General features: G+C 45.4%; 1 protein-coding gene across 1 annotated transcript in view; it reads left to right on the top strand.

The window, feature by feature from the left end:
* The first annotated feature begins 285 nt into the window (after positions 1–285).
* med13a (mediator complex subunit 13a) overlaps positions 286–26,966 on the top strand; it is a 109,751-nt gene continuing 83,070 nt past the window's right edge. Inside the window, exons 1-3 of the mRNA XM_063203291.1 lie at positions 286–896; positions 7,347–7,581; positions 23,831–23,999. Coding sequence (XP_063059361.1) covers positions 831–896; positions 7,347–7,581; positions 23,831–23,999 — 470 coding nt within the window. The 5' untranslated portion in view covers positions 286–830. The remainder of the gene's footprint in view (positions 897–7,346; positions 7,582–23,830; positions 24,000–26,966) is intronic.

Here is a 26,966-nt window from a genome sequence, read left to right as displayed (position 1 = left end):
CAATTTTGACACACACATCCTTTGTCATAAAAAAGGCATTTCTCTCTCATCGACTGGGAGCTTAATGTAATTGCAAGGACACGCTCCCCTGTTGGTGTTCATGAATACTGATACTGTACTATTTCTTTTTGCACGCACTAGGTGGAGCACTATTAAAGCCGGGAAGTTTAAAGGTTTGATCATTAGTAACAAAATTTGGTTGCTCAGCAGCGCCACTGGCTCTCGCCTAGCGGCAATACCCATCAGTTACAGTATTATCAGACCCCTCATGACCACGAATGAGCCAATCGGCTCCAGGAGGCAGAGTTCTCCCCGTGGCCGCCATTATAGAAAGGAATCCATGAATTCAAATGGAAACCATCAGGAACAGAGACCGAAATAATGGCTAAAATGACCGAATATTTTTAATCGTGTGTTCGGTTTCGAGGATCTTTTTACGGAATGTTTTACGATTTTAAGTGTATTCCGATGGAGATGGAGGTGTAGAGGGTCGTTTTTAGTAAAGACCGTTGTAAGCTAAGGGGGAGGGGGAGAGTTGCTTCTTTGCTCTCCCTTTTCTTTTTGTTTTAAGAACATTTTACGCCTGTGTTTTTAATGAACTTTATATATGCTCGCTTACTCGACGCAGAGTTGCGCTGCTTCTAATATTTAAGGCGATATTTAAGGCGAATAAGAGTAGTCGTACGGGGTTGTTGAATTACATTCTCCAACCGATTGTTTAAAATAATTCTCTTAGCTCTGCTTACAGCCATCATATAAAATAGATTCGAAAACCGTTCTTTCTTTCCTGGGAACTGTAATGATGGAATGTTCGACCCTGCTGTAAAAGGATGAGTTCTTGTTTTGTACCAAACGGGGCCAGCTTGGAGGATTGCCATTCCAATCTATTCTGTCTGGTAAGAGATTTAAAACTAAAGGAAAAGCAGCCATTTTTAACTAGCTAAAAAGAGCTAAACGTTAGCTTTAGCCGAGGTAGATTCGGGCTTAGGGGCCTGTTGACCACTGCAATTCAACCAGCAATCACCAGTTCCGTTTTAATTTGTAGCATGGTGGTATGCAATATTGAAAAAGCAAAATGTTCTGTCTGTTATTAACCAAATACTCTGTGCGGATGCATAACAAGTTCATTTCATTATTTGGAAGCTATTAAGTTTAATGCAACAAAAGTGGCTACAACTAGGCTACCTGATGATTAAAATGGTCCGGTTTATACATCTCATGTGTGCATATTTATGCTCATTTAGTGTTTGGATCGAACTGTGGTTTAACAATACAATGCTTGTTGCTGACCTATGTGTGTTTTCATGGGGCAAACGGGTGACATTTTAGCCTTTTTACATGCTGGCGCACAACATAGCCGGTTAGCTAGCCAACTAACAAGCTTACAAGCTAAAATGGCTAAGTAGTTCGCGGATGATCCTTTTTAGTTGGTAGCTAGATGGGTGTTACTGTGTGCAAACTTGTCTCTCACGGTGTGAGGTTAGCTTATCCCTGACAAAATGGACGGGGAAGAAGTTGAAAACAATTTGTAAGCAAGTTTGTCTTGACGATTGGATTGCTAGCTGGCGAGCTAGATAAGAGTCTTCGGGGGTTGTAAAGTTGGAACTTGCTGCTAGCTTGCAGTCAACTTAGTTGTGTACATTTCCTTGTCACACACAGGAGTCAAAGGCTTTGCGATACATTATATAACTTCGCAATGGGCCTGTTTACTTGTCTGGCGAATTAGAAATCCGCGTTCTTATCTAAATAATACAAACACGTTTATCCCCACATCACGATTATTTGTTGCGTTTTGGTTAACTTTGGGGGAGATTTATATGCAACTAAACCAAAAGCTATTTTAATATCAATAGGGTGTCCCGGAGTAACGACAACAACGAGTGTTTTCCTCACAGAAATGAGGGCAATAAAATTGAATGGCCATATGCCTACTTGTAGCGTTCAGTGTTTCTCAGAGAGAGTCTGGAGGAAGAAAATGGGCCTGCGATGATCACATTACCTCATTTTTAGGAAACAGTTGGACAACACACTCAAACTTACGTATGTTCACAGAAAATTTCCATGCAGGCGCTGAGATGCTCTTAGTGCATTTTTTTTCATGGAGTAATTTTAGCTTTGGAATGCGTGTGGGCAAGGCTTAGTTTTGGCATGGGAAGTAGTGGGAGAGCCGTTCAATATTTAATTGTTCTGTTTCCGACCAAGGTGGACTGACTAAACGTGACTGGGAGAGAACTGCTTTGCCTTTCTCTCTCTCTATGCCTGTACATTGCCCTCCACCGTAACAATTTGACAGCTACGTCAGGAGGTTTATCAAAACATTTATTTGAACGGTTATTGGGGAATAACATTTGTTTGCTGTACACGTGTTGAGCAGATGCATCAATGACATTTCCTTCGTAAAGCATACTGTTGCTACTCATCGTGACAGTCAGACCTCATTAGTGCAGAGGACATGGAAATATTGTGGCATGACATCAATGCACAAACCACACGTGTTTGTGTTCAGAAAGGGATTATGATGTTCAGTTGAGGACACCCTATTTGTTATTGCACTTGTATGACTTCGCAGATTTGCAGATAAGTGTTGTCACTGGCATGTATACATGCACTGTTGGATGCATATTGCACATGCATCTGTTTTTAGCCTATGACTGCAAAAAGGCATGCAATTGGCTGAGGCACAAGTTATTAAAAGAAGATGCCATCAGTTTGTTTTTTTCCAATATGGAATGGTGTTCTCAATTTAAAATATAATGTTTAGGAATTGTGTTTGTTCAAGATCATGTTTTAAGGCCAGTAGTAGTGCTGACACTCGCACCAAACAGTCTTGTAAACAAGGCCGCACAGCCTGTCTTGAATTGGAGTATTACAAACACTGTACAGTGGAAAGTCTGAGACTTTTGACTTTGACCAATCAGATGCGCTAAAAGGAAGGTTTGGCATCTTGGATGACATTCAAAATTGTGGATGCTGGGCTGGGCTAAGTAAGTAAGCAAGCAACGAGAGGGAGTGTGTGTGTGTGAGAGAGAGCAGTTTATCATATTCCCTCCTAGTACTAACTTTGTTTACACATCTTGAGGTTTTAAAACATAATCAATATGGCTGTGCTGGCCACATTTTTTTTGTTTGGTGTTTTGCATGATGCGTGTTCCAAACAATTAAACCTGCGTATGTCTTGGAAAGTAGATCATGCTGGAAAGAACATTGGCTGCGGTCTGGTGTACGAACTGTGTGTGTGTGTGTGTGTGTGTGTGTGTGTGTGTGTGTGTGTGTGTGTGTGTGTGTGTGTGTGTGTGTGTGTGTGTGTGTGTGTGTGTGTGTGTGTCAGTGAAGATGATTTGAGTTATTTCACCTGTTGCTTTTTCAGTTTCTGTCCCTTGCAGCTGTGGGGGCCTTGAAACTTTGCCATCGGTGCAGCTGAACTAAGAAAGAGTGTGTGTGTGCGTGTGCAAGGGAGAGCGGGTGAGGGAAGGTGCGCAGCTGAAGGAAGGGAAGGGAAAGGTCATAACCCCGAGTTCCTGCTTTGCTTTAATGACACGGCGGACGCTAATGTGGAATCGCCTATTTTCTGAATTCCTGCAGAAGCTTTTTTGGCCGGCGCTCAGCGCTGTCGTTAATCTCCCCCGAACAACACTTCTTCTGGCAAAAAACCCTGCTAGCGAACATGCACAGACACACCCAATTCAAAATGCACACATAGCATTGCAATTGCAATTGCAGCGAGCGACCAGCCATACCTCTCTCTCTCTCTCTCTCTCTCTCTCTCTCTCTCTCTCTCTCTCTCTCTCTCTCTCTCTGCATGTTGATCAGCCATTTCGGTTTCACATCACTCATCTAATTTGGTGGATTTAGATACTCGGCTAATCAGTCATCGCCGTGATGAGCTGCTACTGAGCCGTGCATACCATCAGTGAGGCCTACCTCTCCTGAAAGCAGGCTTTACATTAAGCTTCACTCACTCTCTCACTCACTCACTTTCTCCCCATGTAAAGACCCACCGAAAATGAAAGTAAATAAGCAGCATAATGTAGTCGAAAATATACTTTGAGACAAAAAAAAGACCATCACGGAGGAGGCCTACTTCTACTCCTAAAAGCTGCCTTTACATTATAAATCTCACTCACTTTCTCTCCTTGTAAAGTCTCAGCAAAGATGAAATGAAATATAAGCAGCCCTAATACAGACTAAAATATACGCTTGAGACAAAAAAGGAAGTGGCCCTATTAGAGCTTTTGTTTTCTTTTTCCTCCTCTACTACAGGAGTGGATAATATCTAAAGTGCCCTCCTGTAAAGAAAAGGCAATTATTATATGACCTTACGTAATTGCCTGTTATCAGATTACATCTGCAGACCGTTGATTTTCTGCCTGTATAGACACTAAGTGTGCACCAGACAGACAGACAGATGTCGTCTGTCGGTCTGCAGAAAAAAAAGCAGGTGTCATTGCCACTCTGCAGTCAGAGTGAGAGTTTCACAGTTTGTGCAGCATGGCTGCAACAGTTGGCTGTCCTTGTAATCAGGTATTCCAATTGACTCAGAGTGCTAGGCTCACAGTGTGGAGCCTCTGCACTTTTCTTTTTTTTGCTTTTGTGTGAAGGTGGGATCCCTGATATCAAACCCTAGGGTTCCCTACATTAAAGCAGTGTGCAACATGTTAAGCAGAATTACCACTGCATTGACGAGGTGTATTTAGAAGCCCTTTACATGCATGTGGACATTTTTGAATCAGTTTCGGCATCTTGCTTACACTTAAACAGAGTTTTAGAATGCTTATTTCAAAACTCTTAATATGCAAACAGATTGAAACAAATCTGCATTTAAGCATCTGTACACGTGCAACCAGCACCATAGTCCAGGACTAGGAAGAATTTTTCTTTTTGTTTCACTGTATGTAGGGGTTGGCGTTGGTGGGTTTGCTTGCATGATCTGTGACAAGCTTGTGTTAAGTGTTTGTGTGCTCCTGTTAATGGTAGGTTAAGCTAGTTATGTCGGAGGAGATGGCGATATTGCTAACCCTGACCGTCTACCCCTGACAAAAAACAAGAATCTGGCCTAATTGGATGAGGAGAGATGAATTGGACAAGAGGAAAGAAGAGCAGCGCAGCAATTTGGAATTGATGGCAGCACTTCAGCTGCCAGCTGTAACAACGCTATTAACAGAGTGCGAAGGGGCAGTTTGTACCTACCTTACTTCCAGGGCCAGTGTTTGGCAGAATGCTCTCTTTCCTCGCTACTGGGCTTACCCTTTGATCTGCCAACCACCTCAGAAAGAGAAAGAGAAAGCGAGGAAGGGAGACCGAGGTTGAAAAAAAGAGAGAACTCCACTGTTTGAAACGGTGAAGGAGCTAGGCTCGTTGTCAATATAAACATCAGTGTGTTGTACATCTCTGTTGGTTTTTATTTATTTATTTATTTGTGAGGGCTCATGAAAATGGTTTAAAAGCTATCAAGTAATCTTTTACTGGGGCTAAATATAATCTAGCGGCCCCATCTCCACCTGTCTCATTTAATTCATTTGAGGCTTTTATTCCTCATGTATCTCCCCCCCTGTTCGGAGTCTATCATCCTATGAAGTGATTCACTCTCCACATCAATATGAATTGACTAAAAAGTAAGCTGACAATCTGCCATCCCAAGAGGAAGAAAAAAACATGTAAAGAAAGAATAGCTACATCAATATCAATGATATTTGTATAGCACGTTATCATACACTTTGCTATTCCTTGTGCTTGAGAAAGGGAACAAGAAAAAGAAGGGCACATTCAAAAAGGAGGTCAAGATATTGTTAGGGAACGTGTATTGTGTGTGTGTGTGTGTGTGTGTGTGCGCGCGCGCTGTAACAGATTATTAAAACGCTGAGGTCAGAGAAGCACCTTGGTGTTGGACTGCTGTGGTGATGTCACTGTAAAGGCAGGCTGTGTGTTTGGGAGCTCTGTGGAGGTGAGGTGGGGGTGGTGTCTCAGAGGAAGAGCTCTATTGAAAAAGAATCAGGCAGATTCAATACCCCTTCTCACAGGGGGTGGTGTTGTGTGGTGGTTATCGCTTCCGGTAGTGTATTGTGCAACAAGTTGTACATGTGTTCCCATTTCTGTACATTTTACTTTTTTCTGCCTGGTTTTTTTTGTCTTCTCTCAGTCAATTGTATGTCTCGCCTCATCACTTTGTTGGGATGAGTAAGCTTATCATGGCTGCCAAAGTATGACTAGCCTACATTACGCCGGTCATGTGATGACATTTCAGACTAGCTTACATTTCTTTAGAAGCGTGTGGCGTTTTTAACCCGAAAACATGTCTGAACAGAATATTGATCATGTACTGCGTCATAATGTCATGAGACGGAACTTTTAAGTTTTTAAAAAATGTAAACAGTGACAGTAATAGTGTAAAGCAGACGTTGTTGTCACCACTGTTGTTGTCACCGCTGTTGTTGTCACATGTGCCTCGTGTTTATCTGGTGGTGTTTATTGGAAGCAGTTTGGGTCCAATGCATTTACCCACACCACACGACTACACTTCTGCTTCTTCAAGACACAACACAGTTTTTCGCTTAGCTTTTACATGGTTGTTTCCACCGTTGCTGCTGCGAATCATCTGAACAGACATGATGTATCTGTACAACTTGGAAACACACACTGTACTCGAAACTGTACTCGATATAGCAAGTCTGTTATATCATTGTTCTATAAATTATACAAAGCTCTTTCTTCAGCATTACGGTAGCACATTCATGGCAATCGCCTTGGGAATTTACGAGTTTTTGCAGTGAGCAACAGTGTATCGCCGATGTTCTGTAATATATCTTGTAAGCGAGAGAGAGAGACTGAGAGAGACTCATGTGGGGCAGCAGAAAGAGGATTAACACGTAGCATGTGCTCAGTCTTTCTTTAAGCAGCAGGCGGCTAACTTGCACTCCTCCTCTCTCCTCTCCTCTCTTCCACCCCTCCCCTGCTCTCTTCTCCTCTCTTCCCCTCCCTCCCTCCCTCCCCTGCTCTCCTTTCCTCTCTTCCTCACCACTCCACCTCTCTTTTGCTCTCCTCTCCTCTCTTCCTCTCCTCTCCACCTCTCCTCCTCTTCTCTCTTCCCCTCCCTCCACCTCTCCTCTCTTCTCTTCCACCCCTCCCCTGGTCTCCTCTCCTCCCTCCCTCCCCCTCTCCTCTTTTCTCTTCCACCCCTCTACCTCTCTCCTCTTCTCTCTTCCCCTCCCTCCCACCTCTCTTCCTCTCCTCTCCTCCCTCCCTCCACCTCTCCTCTCTTCTATTCTCTTCCACCCCTCCACCTCTCCTCCTCTCCCTCCCGTCCCTCTCACCTCTCCTCCTCTCCTCCTCCTCTCCCCTCCCGTCCCCAGGCCGACCTGACAGGCATCAAATGGAAGCGGTACGTGTGGCAGGGGCCGACCTCGGCGCCCATGCTGTTTCCGGTGACGGAGGAGGACCCCATCCTGGGCAGCTTCAGCCGCTGCCTGCGCTCCGACGTGCTGAGCGCCTGGCGGCGGAGCGCCCGGCAGGGACGCCGCGAGCTCTGGCTCTACTGGTGGGGCGACGACCCTAACTTCGCCGACCTCATCCACCACGAGCTCAACGGTGAGTGTGTTTTTGTGTGACTGTGTGTGTGCGTGTTTGTGTGTAAGAGGTGTGTGTGCGTGTGCGTGTGTTTGTGTGTGTGTGTTGGAGGCTTCTTGCATGTGCCAAAACGTTCCCACGACAATCTTTCATACAGTCTACCATAATCCACACATTTGCATAGGTTTCACAGGAGTCGCATGTATGCAAAAAAACATTGATGTGGTCTTTCAGGTACAGACTCATGCAGTATGTTGGCTTGCATACACACAGTCACACACATACACACACATACGCATGCTTTCAGGGCATGCAGGCAGGCTGCCAGGTTCTTAACTACATTGTGTAATTCAGTGTTTCCCCAAACACTGGGTCATGACCTGGGCTCTTTGGTTGCAGGATATTTATCAGGGCTGCATAATCATGTAAACAGTGACGGGCGCTGCAGATGCACAGCTTTGAATACATGAGTTGTCTATTAGAATTCACCCTGAGAAAAGTGTCAAAATTTTTTAAACTAGGTCTAGGCAGACATGCCCGACAAGATCATGACTGACTAACCACTACCAAACCAAATAGTCAATAGATGTTAGTTCTGAATAGAGCTGTTTTCATGCTGCGCTTTGGTGAAATATTATTTTTGTGCTAGACTGATGAAGCTGTAATACAGCTGTCAACCCAGAGTTCAACTGCAGTGACTGCTCATGCCCACAACGATATTTGTTATTTATCTGAGCACTTAGTCTTGGAAATGTGACAGTACCAAGCGCTGCAAGCCAGAAAGAAATGCTCTGAACCAATCCTTAAAGATCAAAGATGCAGAGTATGGTTCAGAACACTTTTTACCCACCAATATATTTTAAAAAAATGTTTCTTAGCCGTCCCCTTTTCGTTTGTTTTAAACAAACATTAAATTGTGACAGACTGTTACTTTCATGCTACTGTTAAAAGCAGGCATGTGTGGGCGTGAGCAAGGACCTATAAACAGCTTTCGTTGAGTAATTGTCAAGTTTGTCACTGTACCAGCATGGAAGACAGGGGAGCCAGAGAGGGCTGTAATATGATTGGACGTTAAGTGTAAATGTCAACAAGGCTTTTTGTGAAGGCAAATGGCTGGCTGCGCCTCAATGAGAATCTACCTCATGGCCACTGGAACAAGCCCAAAGTCATCATTGGTAGTGCGCCGCTGAGGCATTGACGATCACACGAACGCTTGTAGGAGGACTGGCTGGTGCGTCAAAAAACAGCCACTCGGGACATGCTGCTGACATCTTCAGATTTGGTTTTCCCATCTGTTGTCATCAGCGTAGACTACTAGACTAGAGGAATGCCCTTTGTGTGTGTGTGTGTGTGTGTGTGTGTGTGTGTGTGTGTGTGTGTGTGTGTGTGTGTGTGTGTGTGTGTGTGTGTGTGTGTGTGTGTGTGTGTGTGTGTGTGTGTGTGTGTGTGTGGGTGTGGGTGTGGGTGTGGGTGTGTGTGTGTGTCTTGCGCAAGGTTTTGTCCTTGGAAAGTTTGGACATGCAATAAATTATCCAGACACTTAACAGGAAAGACAGAAATATTCTGAAATGCCCCAAATCAATCTGGTCGAATTCTGTGCTGAATTATTGCCAGTATCCTCCACTTAGATTTTTCTGCCCCTGTGATCTTAAAACTGAATTTATAGCCCAAGATAAGTTATCCCGCCTCAGGCTCTTCATTGATGGATAACAGCTGGTGAAGTGGTGCAGATGTCAATTTGGAGAACTAACATCTCAGGCTGGTCATATTATTATTGTGATATCCTGGTCACCAAACTCTAACAAGTGACGAGTGAGAAAAATGAATTCAACCAGGCCCATTTTTGTCTCAATGTTGGCCACTTGCCTCGTGCGAAATGCAGTTATGCAATGTTTACATTTGGAGCTATCGTGTATAATGCTTGATGCTTTATCTGTTGCTACACACTTGCATACTTTTATTCATATCTCCTTAAAGAAGATAGCGTTGTTGATTTTTACGGCTGCTTCTCGTTTCATCCTTTTTTATCCTAAGGACTTAGCGTTGTGTAATGGATCATTGCTCTGTGCACACAACACACATACTCATGCATAAACAGACGCACATAGGCCATCTGTTTTGAACAAGCAGTGATGCTGAAGGTTATTTATTTATTTATTTATGTATTTATTTATTTATTTATTTGCCAGCGTCTATGTAAGTGTTTGTGTGGGAATGCAGCATCATGCCATCTGACCCATTTCCACCTCTGGTCACAAGGCCAACCTTTTTCAAAACCCTCTTTTTTATTATTCTGGAAAATTCACTCAACAAAAGGGGAAATTGACCAAAGGAATTACAAGTGAAGGAGAATCCAAGGTCTTATTCACCTTGCAGTCTGGGCTAGTGCCTGTGTGGCTCCCTGGGCTGTTGAAACGGCGGGTAGAGGAAGGGGGGGTGGTGGTGGTGGTGGTAACATCATGTAAGTCAACTTGCAACCCCCCCCCCCCATCCCTTTTTTTTCTTCTCTACCTTCTTTCTTCTGTTCACCCTTTCTCTGTTATCACGGATGAAACCGACAGACGGAATCCTTGCTTTTGTTCGCACCCTCCACCAAAGTGTGAGCAAGGGGTCGAGGGAAACGGAATGAAGCGGGCAGAAATAAGGGAGTGAGATTAATTGTGTCTGTCCATAGCAGCATTCATCATCGTCTGGCACGGAGTGGACTTGGAGATATATATATATATATATATTTTTTTTTTGGCTGGCTTTTTTGTGGCCATGGGTTTTCTGATTTTTATACACCCCATCAGTAGTAGTGACAAAAATTCAAATTCTTTATTCCAGTAAAAGTGCGCAAGTGCCATCAGCAAAATGTCATTAAAATATTAAACGTGTGAAGATCAATTAAACCCCCCCAAAATGATAAACTAAACTTGAATATTTAAGCACTGATTTTTGCCCCTCTGAATCTGACATTTTTGGATTATTTATACATGGGGGAAAAAAATAGTCCCATCATTTTTTTTCCTCCCTAATTTTTTTGGGTGGCATTGATGAGCTTTGCTATTCATGTGAGTAAAGCTATGAAAATCAGAGATGGCTGTTTTAATGTCACTAATGCATCTCTCTAACATGATCCTGTGACAGCACTGCTTTTTGCAAAACACACTGCTGTAATCTTTCAACAATGTGTTTGATTTTAAACAGTTTTCATTATTCTGTAAATTTGTGTCCTAAAAATGACTACTCGTAAAGCTTTCGTACACAGAGTAGTAGAATTACAATGTCTCCACACTGTAATACAATAAATGCCCGAAATAATGTGAAAATAGTCACCACCAGCGCTACTTGCTGTTAATTATAGTAATTGTGTAAATGTATTGTGGTACTTTTAAAATCACCATCAATGCCAATGAAAATAATTGGCTTTGAAGAAAAATACTGTACCTTTTTCAACTTTAGGAAAAGGGGCAATCAGCATGCCGTATTGAACCGTGTTTCTTTGTTGCGCAAAGCATTGTATGCCAAGTTTAGTAATTTGTACCAAACTCTGTTAATTACTAGGGCATTATTAACAGTCAAGAGTTACAACTGAGGCAGAACAGCATATAAAAAGTGTCCTTCTGGATGTGAGGGCCAGGCTAAGGGCAAGGTGGTGTGGCTGCCACACTGTACTCGCTGCACTGTGTTCTGGGCAGTGTTTCTCAACCTTTTTTAAGGCGAGGCACCCTTTCAATTCATGAAAAATTTTAAGGCACCCCAAACCATCAAGCTGTAACATGGCATCGCATCCGATACCATACAAGCTTAGTAAAGTAGCACATTTGGAGACGTCACACAACCTACGTTCGAAGTTGCAGCTTACTGGGGCAACCTCAATTTACTTTATTGTGCGTAAATGGCAGATGAAAGATTTCACTGACTAAGCATTAATTTATTAATTTAGACAATATGTATTATATTACATAATTTATTTATCAGCCACGTCACCCTGGTTGAGAAACACTGTTCTGGGGCACGAGAGGTGGAAGAGGTGGGCTACAGAGGTGGGACGCGTGCCCTCCCACAGACACACACAAGACACACAGAAGAGGAAGAAGAGTACAGTGTTGAGACTTGAGAACGAGAGGAGAGCGGGTCGGGATGGCAAGAGGGCCTCCCTGGTTTTAGACGAGGGCTTTGATGGGCCCAGGAGGAGCACTTAAGACTGCGAAGAGAGGGACAGTGAGTTGGTATGGAAAGAGAAGAAGCCGAGGATGATGACTTAAAAGGCACATAGTAGAGTCAGCTCTGCTTCTGTCTTTAAATCTCAAGCCTTTCAAGTTCACGCAGCGTAGCCTGGCCGTCCATACAGAGAAGATGACGACTTCATCCACAAGGGTGTGTCACGTCGCGGTCATTGACTCCTAGTCAAAAGACTGAACTGAACACACACGGGGACCTGGAGGTGTCAGTCAATCAGTGAGTCAGTCACAAGCTGTAAAGGTTGGCGGCTGTGAAATGCAGGAATTCCAGTGGAGACAGGCTGATGGATTTGCAGGCTATTTCACTCACGTGCATGTTTTTGGCCATTGCTGTGGGTGGCCCATCAAAATCATAATGGAGCCTAGTTTTTTTTTCTGAGAGAAAGTGTATTTTGTGTGTGTGTGTGTTTTGTGTGCGCCTGTGTGTTTATGCATGCGTTTGTGTGTGTGTGTTTGTTTTTCCCCTCGGACTCTCAAGGGCCCCCCCATCTGCAGTCATCAGATTAGCAGCTTGTGAAAGTCTTTTAATTTTGAGCTGCAGCCATTTCTTCTCCTCTCCTCTCCTCTCCCTCTCCCTCTCCTTCTCTCTCTCTCTCTCTCTCTCTCTCTCTCTCTCTCTCTCTCTCTCTCTCTCTCTCTCTCTCTCTCTCTCTCTCTCTCTCTCTCTCTCTCTCTCTCTCTCTCTCTCTCTCAGTAATCCCCCTATCTGCCTCCAGAGTACAGCAGAGGCATAGCCAGAGCCGGAGTGTGTGGGCTAAATGACGGCCAAACAGCTAGATCTCCTTTTAATGTCTTTCGCCAGCCTAATCACCCGCCCAACAAAATGGGGGGCCTAGAAAGTGAGAAGGCGGCAGTTTAGTTCTGAGATGCTGTTTTTCCTTTTTATAACTTTAGGGGGCGTCGTGGGATGACTTGGCTTTGCCCTGTTATGGAATGAGGGATGACGAGAAAGAAAGGAAAGAGGGAGGTGTGGAAGAGGAGGGGACACACAAGGCTTGTTCCTCTGGTGTTGTGTGCTGCAGAACTTCCACTGAATAGTCGTGGGGAAGATTGGGGTTGCCCAACAAAATGGCTAGCGCTCCTGGCTGGACCTCAGGCGAGAGGCATTGTTATGCAGATGGCTGCTGGCCTCATCCTGTTGTGTTGTGCCGCTCACATCTTCACCCCTCCGGGCCTCTGTGAACTGCTGTCTTGGGGCATTCATGGGTGGGTGTGTACGAGAGAGGGAGGGAGGGAGGGAGAGAGAGAGAGAAAAAAAAAAGAGAGAGACACACCATCTCATCTCATCCCTCATCACCCTTTGTTGCCTCCTTCTGTGTAAGAACAACTTTTTCTGCAAAAGAAATTGGGACAGGAAGCCTGTCTTTTAGGCTAATTGCTGAGGGGTTCATTTTCTTCCCTTCATTTTTTTTGTCCATCGTGTGTGTCTGTGTTGCTGCCTAGCGGCCCTGTTGCCTAACCCTCCCACCTGCCACCCGGCAGAGTTTGCTTTTTTCTTTCTCTTTTCCTACCCATCTCTCTCTTCGTCCCTTCCACCTCTCATATCCTCATCCCAGTCCCCTCCTGGTCCTCCTTCTGCCAGGTTCCCATGGTGTGCTGTTCTCCCCCTCTCCCCTCCCCTGCTGTGCACTTCTTCTGAGATCCACAGTACCTGTTGGCTCAGTCTGGCTTGAAAGAATTGCAATGGGCTGTATAGTGCAGTAGCACCTTGGAATAGGATATTTTAATACCATATATGTTATACATTGAGACGCACAAGACTTAAATGCTCAGCTAAGAGTCCTTTGACGCAGTTGATGAAACATTTCCAGTGCTGGGCCTGGGTGGAAAGTGAAGTCTTGAGTAGGCCTTACTGCATGTCACGGGAGTATTAACCAATGAATTCTAACAATAATCCAAGAAAACTCATAAGCTTAGCTAAATAATTGCAAATTGTCAACTAAACTGCTTGGCTGTTTTTTTTTTTTTGCTCACCAGACAGGCAGACAGACGCACTTCTTTGCCCTCTCATTTCCTTTTCCTGTCGGCTAGTTTTCATATGAGCTTTATGAGGATATTTAAATATTTAGTTCGATATTTAATTCATACGCCAATGGTTAGTTATTCAATTAGATTATAGCTAGCCATCAGCTAATACGCTGTCAATGGTCCCCTATTCACCACCCTCCCCACGGCTGAGATATAACCTTCCATGATATGCATGTATGCACATTGGAGAGCGAGATAATATATCTCAACTACAAGCCAACATTCATTACAACGTTTAGCATATTAAATATATGCTATCTGAGATATGTAAGGCACTGTATTAAGATGTGTATCATAAATGAATGCAGATTTAGACTTGTGTGTAATCTAGCAAGCTGAGACGTTACACACTGGTTGTGACCTCTAACCAAAGGGAGGTGACGTCAGATCTGCCTGGCCGTGTCAGGATTACGTAACAATCTACCTTGTTGATTTTCATGAACCTTTGGTTTGTGGGACTTGTAAACTATTTTCGCTTTTGTGAACGGGAGGAGGAGGAGGAGGAGGGAGGAGGAAGGAGGAAGAAGAGTAGTGTAGGAGGAGAACCGACAGAGGTCAGCTCAATCTGTTTTATCCCCCCCCGCCCCCCCCTCCCCCGTCTGGTTTTAGTTTACTCCCAGTTGTCTTTGGGCATAATTAATGGCTGTCCAAAAATGACTCATCACTGTCTGTATGTGTGTGTGTTTATGTCTAGTGTCAGTTGTTGCCTTGTTTTAAGTGATAAAAAAACAGACTTCGGCTGGGTTTTTGTTTGTGCTTTTAAGATGTGGGCTCCTGTTAAAATGGCTGGCCCTTTGAAGGAAGGCTGAGGTGCTCTAAATGACTGTGACGCTCCTCTCGTCTTACACTCTGGGAATGTGTTTACGTGCTTACGCCCGAGGAAAAGACTTTGCCCCACTCTTCATTTGTCTGCCTTTTCACACACACATAAGTCTGTTTTCTCAGACAAAATCTCTCTCTCTCAGCCTGTTTGGTCACCTCATCCTCCTCCTTTCTTTTCTTTCATTCCCCTCTTTCGTGTTCTCTCTTCTATCGTTTTTCTAGCTCTCTTTGAAATAGATCAGGGGCTGGCCCTGTATGCTTTGCTCTTGCATCTGTATCTCCATGTCTTCTTTTTTCTTTTTTTCTTCTACTGTCCTTTCTTCTCCTCTTTGTTGTCTTTTTTCAGCACCCTTCTTCTTTTTTTTCTTCTTCTTCTTCTTCTTCTTCTTCTTCTTCTTCTTCTTCTGCTTCTTCCTCCTGCTCCTCAGGAAATATTCATTAATTAGTAATGGAGACTGTGCATTGCCAGTGCCACTGTGCTCACGAACACAGAAGGAAAGAAAAAAAAGGGGAGGGAGGAGGGAAAAAAAGAAGCCGGTACAAAGATGGAGAATGATGACAAGGAAAGAGAAGGGCAGGGAAGGGGAAAGCACAGGCAGCAGAGAGAGAGAGAGAGAGTGGAAGAGGGAGACAGGGAGGAGGGCCGAGACGTCTAGAGAGATGACATAAAGAAAGGAGGGAGATGGGGAGAGAGAGGGGGAGGGACTAAAAAGGCAGAAGATGAGGTGGAAATTGGAGAGAGGGAGAAGAAAAGAGAAGAGAAGAGAAGAGAGGAGAGAGAAGATGAGGGGAGTGGCCGCCTGTGTGTCTGATGTATGTATGTATGTATGTATGTATGTACTGCTGCTGTGTGCTGTGTGCTGCTGCTGCTGCTCCTCTCCGCAGTGGCCAGGTTGAATCCCTCCGAGGCGTGAGGATCAGTGGACATTAATCTTCCTGTTTAATGACCCGCCGCCACCGCCGTCTCGCGGCCCCACTTCGCCCCCGCCCGCAGGAGGAAACCTGTGGCTGCGGGGAGCGCCGTCAGAGACTCACAGACACCCTGAGAGCAGCCCCCCCCACCCACTCACTTGGAGTTAAGAGACCATGCCCACTTCCATCCAGAGATCCCGTGCCCCCAGCCAGCCTTCACTGCCAGTCGAGTCTACTGCATAACTTTGGAAGTAAAACTGGGTGGGGGGGGGTGTAATAAGGGGAATTTTATCAATTGCAATGAGATTATTTGTGGTGTTGCATTGACTGGATCTGATTATTTAAGGGGTCGTAAGTAACTCCTGTTTCCCCCACCCCAGCCAGCCCTCCGCACTAGCCCCTCTCCCCCTCTCTCCTATTGTGTGCAGGGTGGAGGTCTCGTGGTCTGCATTTTTGTGTTTGTGGGCGTTTCCAGCATTGTGCGAATGTGTGAGCGCTTTCTGATGTTGTTGTTGTTGTTGTTGCTGTTGCTGGTGCTGCTACGCACCTGCCGTGCCTGTGGGGAAATGTCAGCCGCGGAGTTTCCAAGATGACGCAGCCACTAGGGGTTATGCGCCTTGAAATATTTGGCACAGTTGTTTTATGTAGTTTGCCATTGACTGGTGTGGAATGACTGAAATGTAGGCAGCAGCAGTGTCCCATGTGTGAGCGCTTTAGTTTTCCTATGTACTGGAAAACTTCAGTTGCGCTGGTTGGCCCCCTTTTGGAAAAAAACACTTTTTAAAAAGCAGGGGGGAAAAAAACCCTGAACAGGCTGGTGAACAGTGTTGAGAGAGAGAGGGGCTGTGCGCTCTGCTCTGCCCTGTATGAAAGGGCAAGCGAGGTGTGACGGGACGAGGGGGGACGTGGAAGTGTCACAAGTTGTTAGACGGCCTCGTATATCTGTTTGTTAAGCGGACAAATGGCCGCCTGGGTGCCCCCTTGCCCATCTCTCTCGCTCTCTCTCGCTCTCTCTCTCTCTCTCTCGCTCTCTCTCTCGCTCTCTCTCGCTCTCTCTCTCGCTCTCTCCGTCGCTCGTCCTCTCTCTCTCTCTCTCGCCCTCTTTCTCTCGCACACACACACTCTCTCTCTCTCTCTCTCTCTCTCTCTCTCTCTCTCTCTCTCTCTCTCTCTCTCTCTCTCTCTCTCTCTCTCTCTCTCTCTCTCTCCGTCATACACATACACAGTTCTCCTGGGCTGCAGGGTCTGGCCCGTCCATGATGCCACAGTTGGCTGCCCTCAGCCGCCAGGTCGGGGGCACATGAACCGGAACGTGTTAGACAAAGGCTCTCCCTCCCTCTCAGGAGGAAAACGGCCACAGAGGAAACCAGCCGTCTTGCCGCGCCACGCCGTGCCGCCGCTAACCACCAAGAATGACACTTAAATGACACTGATCTGACGCCACCAGAGGTTTTTTTTCAACAACAATGCCAAAGTTTTTTTTTCGGTTCAGTCTAGGGCTGCCTGCTCGCTTTTGCGCTGTGTTCAACGAGATGTCTCTATTGGTAGCTGAAGCTTGCAAGCAAGAAAAAATATCACGGGAGCAGTTTTTTTTTGCATATTGCATAATTCCTGTTGAAGAATGTCAATTTGTCCATTTTCTTAGTGTTACCCTAATGGTGACGTTTAGGCTAACTAACAATTATCTGTAGGATTGTGGTTTGGTCACAGTAAAAGGGCGTGTGTCTGCTTCTTGTGTCTAGTGAGCAGGAGAGAGGAAAGAGGTTGCACCCTGTTTTGTGTTGTGGGTGTGGGTGGGTGTCCAGAAGTCTGCTCTGCACTCTCCACTCCTACTTCCTGTGAAAAACTGCAGCGTGTGAATGAGAGAGAGCCTCGCTCTCTCTTGACTGCGGTTTCTCCTTCCCTGCAGTCTGAATCATGTTTCACACGCACGCACGTCAGTGTCGTAAAAACAGAGTAGATTTTTTTTTTCTTGCCCCATATTTTTTTCCCCGTTGTTCTTTGACGGTTTTCTCTTTCTAGTGTGAGGTTAGTTTGTTTTGTGTATGAGTGTATGTGTGGGATTGTTTGTTTTTGCTTTATCTGTGGTATTTGTCTCCAGTGTTGTTGGGTCGATTTGGAGAGCGAGAGTAGGAGACAGACAGGTTGGTTAAGAAACTCTTGACTGCAGACCTGGGGGGTATTCCAAGAACCTAAGTTAAGTTAACCTTGAGATAGTGATAAATCATCTAATAGGAGAGCCTGGAGTCATTATTTTCCTCACTAAATGGCAGGTCTGTGGGCTACCTATTAGCAGATTGACCACTTCCTGTACGTTAATTTAGAATTATCACTTCACCCTCGGTTCCCTGTCTGGAGTGTGAGGTGTTGTTTAGGCAGTAGGGCGGGTTGGTTTGGGAAAGGGGAGGGGCAGTTAACCAATAACATGCACACCCCTAATTGTTACTCCTGGGGAGTAGGCCTATTCCAAGAACCTGGCTTAGTAGTAAAAGTTACATTGAGCTAGTGGTAAATCATCTAATAGAAGAGCCTGGAGTCCTCATATCCTTCATATAACTAAATGACACGTGCAGGTTTACCACTGCCTGTAGATTAACCTAGCCAGGATTATCAATTGGGGAGAGGCATTGGGGAGAGGGGAGGGACGGTGAACCAATAACACACACCCACACCTAATTATGTGGCCCAAAGGTTGCTGGTTTGACCCCGCGACCCGCCAGGTTGTTGGGGACAGTAATTAAGCATTGCTCTCCCCGTCCTCCTCCATAACTGAGGTACCCTGAGCATGGCACTGTCCCGCCGCACTGCTCCCTTTCGGGTGCCATTGGGGGCTGCCCCCTTGCACGGGTGAGGCATGAATGCAATTTCGTTGTGTGCAATGTGCACTTTTGTGCTGTGGAGTGCTGTGTCACAATGACAATGGGAGTTGGAGTTTCCCTGTTGGGCTTTCACTTTCATGTAGGGCTGGGTAAAATAATCGAGTTAATCGATAATTGATCGAATCGAATCGAAATTCACATAATCGATTCACAGGGCACAAAATTGTTTTTTTTTTGGTACTTTTTCTCATTGTTCTTTTTGTTTCATTTAGGTCTATGGAAAATACCCAGTACGTATTAGTCAATTAGGCCTAGGCCTACTTATTACAAATTAGCAATCTGCTAACACTGTCACACCACAGCCCTTTAACATTTTTATATAAAAATGGGCAACAGCATCTTTTGGGGGAAATCCTGGCACCAAGAAGGGAACGGATTTGAATCGATTCTGAATGAATCGAATCGAAACGAATTGAATCATGATTAATCGATTCAAAGCCCTAAGAATCGAAATCGTATCGATACAGGACCATGGCTGCGATACCCGGCCCTACTTTCATGTACCATCACAGGCTTTGTTGTCCTCCACCTGTAAGAACTGAGACATGCCTAGGTGCACATACTCACTGCCTGATTTAACCAACAACACCACTGGTTGCACCGGCTTCTCTGATGGTTCATGATGTGCTTTGCAGCTCTGCTTTCTCCATCAGCATGCACTATTACAACATGTACTACTTAGGGATGCAAATTACCGATTAATTCATTAATCATTAGTTCATAGCCTTATCGATCGACTTCGATTAATTGATAAGCGGGGTTTTCCCCCCTACTAAATCTAACAATTTCAATAAAAAATTAAGATAAAATACCACATTTAAATGAATTCTATTTCAATTCTTTAATCCAAAGGTGATTTAAATATTCCCACTATTCACACTCCTCTTCACACACAATCTTCACATGCCCATTTCACCTGGGTCTCTTGTCAGTTGAATTGTCGATTAATTGCGATTAATGTTTTTTAATCGATTAACGCATTGATCGATTTAAGTCGATTAATCGATTAATCGTTTGCATCCCTAGTACTTCTATATCACACCTACTTTGTGTGTATCTCTTGGGTTCTTACAGGTGGATGACTCCAAACACACTGCCTGCCATCATAGCACCACCACGCATCGACTGTCAAACGATTTGTTGTGGTGTATCTGGCTGCATGTTTTTCACTCCCCCTTCTTGTCCCAATGAAATGAACGAATGGGTGACGTAATGTGTGGCAGTGTGCTGCGGGCTTACGCCAAGTAGCACATATTTACTGTGTCTTTTTATAATATGGTTACGTAATCCCTCCGGCCTATGCCTCGCTCGCTCGTGCTAATAAGTATGCTTGCGCAGTGTGTGTGTATGTGTACACTCTGAAGACTGCAGACGAGTGGCAGATGGGATGGTGTGTGTGCGTGAGTGTGTGTACACACACACACGCATGCATGCTGTGGAGCTTTGATGGATGCGGGCGGGGATGCAAAAGGCTTTCTGGATGGATATTCTCCAGACCTGCTCTTGTGTGTTCAGATCCTTCTCCCCCCCCCATGCTTGTGTTATGCTTTGGTGCACGTCAGCAGGTGTGAAAGCAGATTTTTCTTCATTTTATGCGCATGTTGTGGATTGTGAAGAGATGCACTGGTGATGGTATGTGTGTGTGCACACAGACATCTGTATGCAGATCAACCAGTGTGTGTGTGTGTGTCTCTTCAGTGTCTGTGTGTGGTGCGGTGCGGTGCTGTGCTGTGCTTGTGTCTGGTGAGGGCTTTAAGATGTAGAACAAGGTCAAACACTCCCTCAGTGCTCGGTGTGGGGAGGTAGAGGAAGAGGCAGAGATAGAGTTAGAGGTGGAGGATCTTTTTGCCTCAAGGGCCGCAGTTAAAATTTCAGATCCTTTAAGTTTCTCGGTGGCTTGTTTACAAGCGCACATGTGAGCTGGGTTGCTGCTGGCCCTATACTGGCGCGAGCTCGTGAAAAATACATGAGAGACTTGCTTTCTGTTTTTAGCTCTCTGCCCCCCCTCTCCTGCTTTGTGCGCGCGGTATGCTCACTCTCCCAGGCTCTATGCCTCTCTCCCTCTCTCTTCTCTCGCACACACACCCTCCCTCTCTCCCTCCCTCTCTCCCTCTCTCTCTCTCTCTCTCTCTCTCTCTCTCTCTCTCTCTCTCTCTCTCTCTCTCTCTCTCTCTCTCTCTCTCTCTCTCTCTCTCTCTCTCTCTCTCTCTCTCTCTCTCTCTCTCATACACACTTGCTATCTTATCTATTCTGATGGCTGAAGACCTTTGTTGCGTTTGTCTTCCTTTGGCAGTAGGGACCGTAGTGTAGTGTAGTGTAGTGGTGAGCGGTCTGCTAATTGGCCCCGTCACAGACGGCCATCTCCTCCGCACTCTGCTGATAACGATCTACTCTGCGCTCTGCTGACTTATTATATTTGCATTTAAGAACAGCAGAGGGAGGCCTTCCCCTCCCTTTTTAGCAAAGCCTTTTATTTTGAAAGGAAAAGGACGACTTAAGGCCCTCCCCTGGCTCATTCACCCATTGCATTCATTTGTTATGTATTATTTTTAGCTGTTTTAAAGTCTTGTTGGAGATACTGGAACAATGTGTGCTATGGCTACTACTGGAATTGAAGCACAATTTTTTTATTGCTTGTAGATATTTAGCAAATACAAATGCAATACCAGTTAACATGAATGAGCATATGATTAATGCATATATACATGCAGTAAAATTAGGTGTTGAAAAGCCTATTGGTTGCCTCCATCCCGAGTCCTTGAACAGTGATGAATGCATTGCAGCTGGGATTGTTTTGATTGGTTGCAGATACATGGATGTGCACTACTGTGCAAAAGCAATTTGAAATGGTCTGCAGTTAACCAGTGTTTTGCAGTCTGTGTGTTGCACATGTAATATTGTATTAATTGCAGTATTTTGCGCAACTCTTGTACCCCAGCATGAATCCAGTATGAGAACACTGTTTTTATTGATGCTCTCACCTCACCTCCCCTAGTGCTGTTCAAGTTCTCGCACACCGGCAACTGACCTGCATAGGAAGGGAGTTGTGTGGTCTTGCACAGTTGGTGGTTTTTATTTGAAAACCCCTGACTTGGTTATTTCAGTTTTTCCCCTCCCGTGTGTGTGTGTGCGTGTGTGCGTGTGTGCGTGTGTGTGCGTGTGTGTGTGTGTGTGTGTGTGTGTGTGTGTGTGTGTGTGTGTGTGTGTGTGTGTGTGTGTGTGTGTGTGTGTGTGTGTGTGTGTGTGTGTGTGTGTGTGTGTGTGTGTGTGTGTGTGTGTGTGTGTGTGTGTGTGTGTGGCAAAGGTGAAGCGCTGTGTGGTGCGTCTGCAAGGCGCTTGGGAGCTCTCAGATCTAAGTGGTGGCCGTTAATGAGATCAGTGGAGCGTGGAGGCCACAGTCAACCGCCATGCAGGAGCACACACCGGCACCCCATCACCACCTCTCTCTCTCACACACACACACACTCTCTCTCTCATGCCCCCCTGTATACCCACTGCCTCCTCACCACCTCTTCCGATCAGCTTTATGCTCCCCAACATCACACCCTCACACACATCCCACATGCATACGCGCCCACACACACACACATAATGCNCCCCCCCCCCCCCCAGTCTTATACACCCACTTATTCACCCCCCTCCCCAACACACACACACACTTACAAAAACTCTGTTATGTCACCCATACTCATGCATATGTACACGCACACGCACACACACACACGCACAAGTACGTGGACCTGAATCTGAGCATGGTGTGCCTGTTCGAGCCCCAACAGCTGTGTCTCCGCCTCGCCTTGCCTTGCCTCCCCTGGCTTCCCCTTGCTTACGCTCACTTTGCTTACGCTGGCTCTGCATCTTTTTCCCCCTTTGTTGTTTTTTAAAAGGAAAAATGTACTTGCGAAGATGTCGTCTTAATTTATTTATGCATTCCCTCTGCATGTTGTGTTACGTTGGGGCTGGGAACAAAAGTTGCCCAAATCCTTTACGTATGAAAATGCATTAATGTCTGAAAAGATGCTTGTGTGCGTGTGTGTGTTGGCTTGGAGGAGGCGATTTTTTTTTATTTTATTTTATTTTTTACATAAGTTTATGCAGAGCATCAGCCTTTTTACTCTTTCAAGGAACAAGGGAATATATAAGGAACAAATTGGCAGTGTTGGTACTGTTGCATTGTTTCCTACTTAAGATTTTTGGGCCCACTGTATTTTTTTTAACACCCCCTCTTGTACTCTATCTATCTTTCTCCTTCTATCTCATACTCAGCACTCCTCTCTATCTTTTCATCTTAATCTTTGTAACCTGCCAAGAGATTACAGATTTGGGATCAATACAGCTCAGCATTTGGCTGCACTCAGAGAATGGGATGTAGTGTAGTGGTGGCACATCTCAATAACTGCCCTGTCATGTCATAGCTGCCATTGAAGCCCTGGTTTGTGTGTGTGTTTCTGTGTGTGTGTGTGTGTGTGTCTGTCTGTCTGTCTGTCTGTCTGTCTGTGTCTGTGTCTGGTGGTGATGCCCAGCTGAAATATATATATTTTATGCTCCCAAGTGCAAATTCTCTCTGGTATCCACACATGCAAAAAAAACATCCCACCCTAGTGAGTGTTGGTGGGGCGGTCAGGCAGACTGCGTTATTGGAAATCCTTCTCGGCTTTGGTCGATTGCCTCAGGTGGGCTCACGGCCAAAATGCCAGCATGTCTCGCTCTCGCCGCTGTTGGTCCACAGGTCTCTAAGAGAAATCCATGCACAGCGTTCCTTACTCAAAAGAACACATTTTGCACCGCCACCTGGTACACCTAAACAGTATTAGATGAGAGAGGAACTCAGAGGGACTCTCGTTTATCGGTAGTAAACGTTTCAAATAGCTGTTTTAATGTTGTGGCTTGGTCACGTTAACAAAAACAAACCCTCATTTTGTCATTTAAGGCTCGTTTTGCCATTCAAGTTTTCTTCAGGGAGTGAAGGTGTATTTATGTATTACTTTCTTTGCCTTTTTTGTTCTTATTATGATGGGCCAGTTGAAAAGGTGGAAAGGAAATGACGGATATATGGGCTTGGGACATGACCAAGGCCGCACTCGAACCTGGGTCACCATGAGCCGCTGCTTGTGTGCTATGAACACAGTGCGCCACAGAAACCCCTGAAATTATGTTTTTTTTTTAAATAATTTGCTTTAATTAGTTTATTCAAGACTGGACAGTGAGAGATTTTGACAGGAAACGTGGAAGAGAGAGATGAACGGCAGCTTCAGCAAAGGTCCCGGGCCGGAATCGAACCCAGGTCACCGGTGTAGCAGTCGAGTGCCCTATTGATAGAGCCACGATCGGGCAGAAATTGTGTGTTTTTTACCTGTATGCTAATACTTTACTCTTCTCCCTCTTTGCGTGTGTGTGTTGCAGCTGAGGACGAGGGCCTGTGGGAGAGCGGCCTGTCGTACGAGTGCCGCACGCTCCTCTTCAAAGCCATCCACAACCTGCTGGAGCGCTGCCTGATGAACCGCAGCTTCGTGCGCCTGGGCAAGTGGTTCGTCAAGCCCTACGAGAAGGACGAGAAGCCCATCAACAAGAGGTGAGTTACCACCATGCCACGTTCATCCCCACACTCGCTGCTGTGTCTTTAGTTTTGTCTTTCTTTCACTGTCTGTCGCTCTCTGTCTGTCACTCTCTGTCTGTCGTTCTCGCTGTGACGTGTGTCTGTCGTTCTCGCTGTGACGTGTGTCTGTCGTTCTCGCTGTCACGTGTGTCTGTCGTTCTCTGTCTCTGTGTGTGTTGCGCTCTCTCTCCCTCTCCCTCTTTGTGTGTAAACCCCCCTATCCCCCACCTGTTTGCTACCACCACTACACTAGATGATGCCTCATACGGTCATTACCGTCTCGATTGAACCAATTAAAAATAATCATCTCAGCCCGGAGATTTAAGCTATTGAAAGACGAGGGGCTTGCAATCCCATCTCTAGAGATTGTCCATTTTACACGCACGCACGCACGCACGCACGCACGCACGCACGCACACGCACACGCACACACACAGAGCGAGCCATCTTCAGACCGATCCCCAGGTGCCACACGGCAAATAGCGTTCCCCTCCTCCACCCAACCCCACTCCCCCTCTCCCATCTCCCCACTCTCCCACTCACCCTATCCCCGGTCTGGAGAATGCAGCTAGCCTGTGGTCAGTGGAGGGGTTGTAATGCTTGAGCAATGTGGAGAGGCCACGTCTAATATCTACCATGGCGTACTTCCTCTCCCGGCCCTGAGAGAGAGCGGCGAGGAATTCATCCAGCTTGCTTGCGCACATCAGGGGGTGAGGGGACGTGCTGGGAGGATGCATTCTGGGTAAAAAAGCAATAGCTGATGGGGCAGAATGACGCAAGATGGACGTCTTGTCTGTCTGTCTGTCTGTCTGTCTGTCTGTCTGTCTGTCTGTCTGTCTGACTGGGTCTGTCATAGGTGCTTTTACTCAGCCCAGGAAATCTTCCAAGTTATCATTTGAGCCTTTAAAGGGACACTGTGTGAGATTTTTAGTTGTTTATTTTCAGAATTCATGCTGCCCATTCACTAATGTTACCTTTTTCATGAATACTTACCACCAGCATCAAATTCTAAGTATTCATTATGACTGGAAAAATTGCACTTTTCATACATGAAAAGGGGGATCTTCTCCATAGTCCGCCATTTTGAATTTTCCAAAAATAGCCATTTTTAGCTGCAAAAATGACTTACTTGGACCATATTAGAAAATATTTGTTTAAAACTTTGATGTAAAGATCAAATTTGGCAATAGGCAGCCCAATTTCAATAAGCAGCATACTTGCAGTACTTTTTTTGACAATTTTCTGCACAGTGTACCTTTAAGTGTTGTCGAGAGCTGAAACGGCAGTGCCTCGGGTGGTGGTGTTCAGCCTCACATGGCGCTGGACTGGTACAGTTTTGTGATGCTGTAACGCTCACTTTGGAGCGAGATTCAGTGTTGTGGAGGGCTTAAACTTCTCTAAAGGGGCAACGATTGAAGTCTGAAATATTATTACTGGTAGCTATAAAATATATGTTTTGTACTGTATTTATTTTGGTGTGAGAAAAATGCTAATTTTTTCGGAGATCTTGCCAAACAAAATGCTTTTTAGTGCATTGTTAAAATACAGCAACAGTTAGAAAATCCCCACGGAACCTATCCATGGCTGAGCGTTATCTGGACAGCTGTATCATTTACCAATCAGCACACCCAATCTTAGCTTATCGCTGTGGCCTGATCATTGCAAGTCAGTGCGGCCGGCCTGCCTGCTAACAGCTTGAAGCGGTTTGTGTTCAGCTTCCAGCCATCCGGGCAGAGTGTAAATTGGGCAGTAGCAGCCCTCCACAGCTCTGCTCTCCCCTCTCCCTCCTCACCTCGACAGGCGCAGGCTGACGAACGGATCTGAGTTTCCGCTGCCAGCCACTGTATTTAAAAGTAATGCAATAGAGCGAGCTATTGAACGTTTGTAAGTAAAGTAGACCACCCTCCTTTCCTTACACCAGCCAATTTAACCACAGCAAGTTAAAAGATTTTGCCTTCCGCTAATCGGAGCACAGTGTGTGATATCACTGCAGGGCATGATTTGAAAATATGCAGTCCTTTTTCTTTGCGTTCAAGGCGGTCGGAAATGAAATGATAGTGATATCAAATTAAATCACTGTCAATGCACCCTTTTTATTTAACCCAGCACTTTCAATACTCATCTAGTAAATAAACTTATTGGCTTTTATAGTGCACAGCGAATAGGTGTATTTGACTGGTTGCGCAGCCCAAATTGTAATTGCACACATCTTCTCCTAGTGTTTTTTTTCCTCTCTGTCTCCCTTGAAGGGAGGAAACGGCTCAATGCAGGTTAGAACACGCTTCTGCCCAGCCATTTTATTGCTGTTCTGGGAGAAAGGCCTTCCTCCACTTGACCCAGGAGATCACATGTCGTTTCTTAGAAATATACCTGTAGATGCACCCACCTTTGTGTGTATATGGGTGGGTGGAGGAATCAACTAAATGACAACAAGTTAAGCTTTGTCATGTTGCAACGCAGTCCAGGGGCCTAAAGCTGGTTCAGGAGTAAAACAGGTTAAGTTAAGAGGTAAATCATCTAATAGAAGAGCATGGAGTCCTCAGTTTTTCTTTCTTTTCTTTTTTTAGTTTGCTTCTGAACCAGCTCTGTAGTATAGGCCCCAGTTCAACGCTGTGGCATGAAGCTCCCATTCACAGCGGAGTTATGCGGCGTCCACTGCTTCCCTGACCAAGGCCACAGCACAGGAACAATGGAGTTTCCCCTGGAATTTTTTCTGCCGCATTCACACAACTCTCACTACTTCGACTATAAATAACCGTCATGAGAAGGTTTCTCTCTCCCTTTCCCTCAGTTCTTCTCCCCCCCCCTCTCGCTCCCTGTCATCTCTGCAGTTAATTCATGTGGCTATAGTCTGCAGCCACTGCATTCCACAAAAGCCTTGCTTCAAAGCCCAACACAGTCTCTTGTTTGAAGAGCATAGTTGTTTTGCTTCTCGTCCTTCTC

The sequence above is a fragment of the Engraulis encrasicolus genome, chromosome 7 (assembly GCF_034702125.1).
Source record: "Engraulis encrasicolus isolate BLACKSEA-1 chromosome 7, IST_EnEncr_1.0, whole genome shotgun sequence".
NCBI lineage: Eukaryota > Metazoa > Chordata > Actinopteri > Clupeiformes > Engraulidae > Engraulis > Engraulis encrasicolus.
Note: the sequence above shows the minus strand (reverse complement) of the source record. Positions and strands in the feature narration are given on the sequence as shown.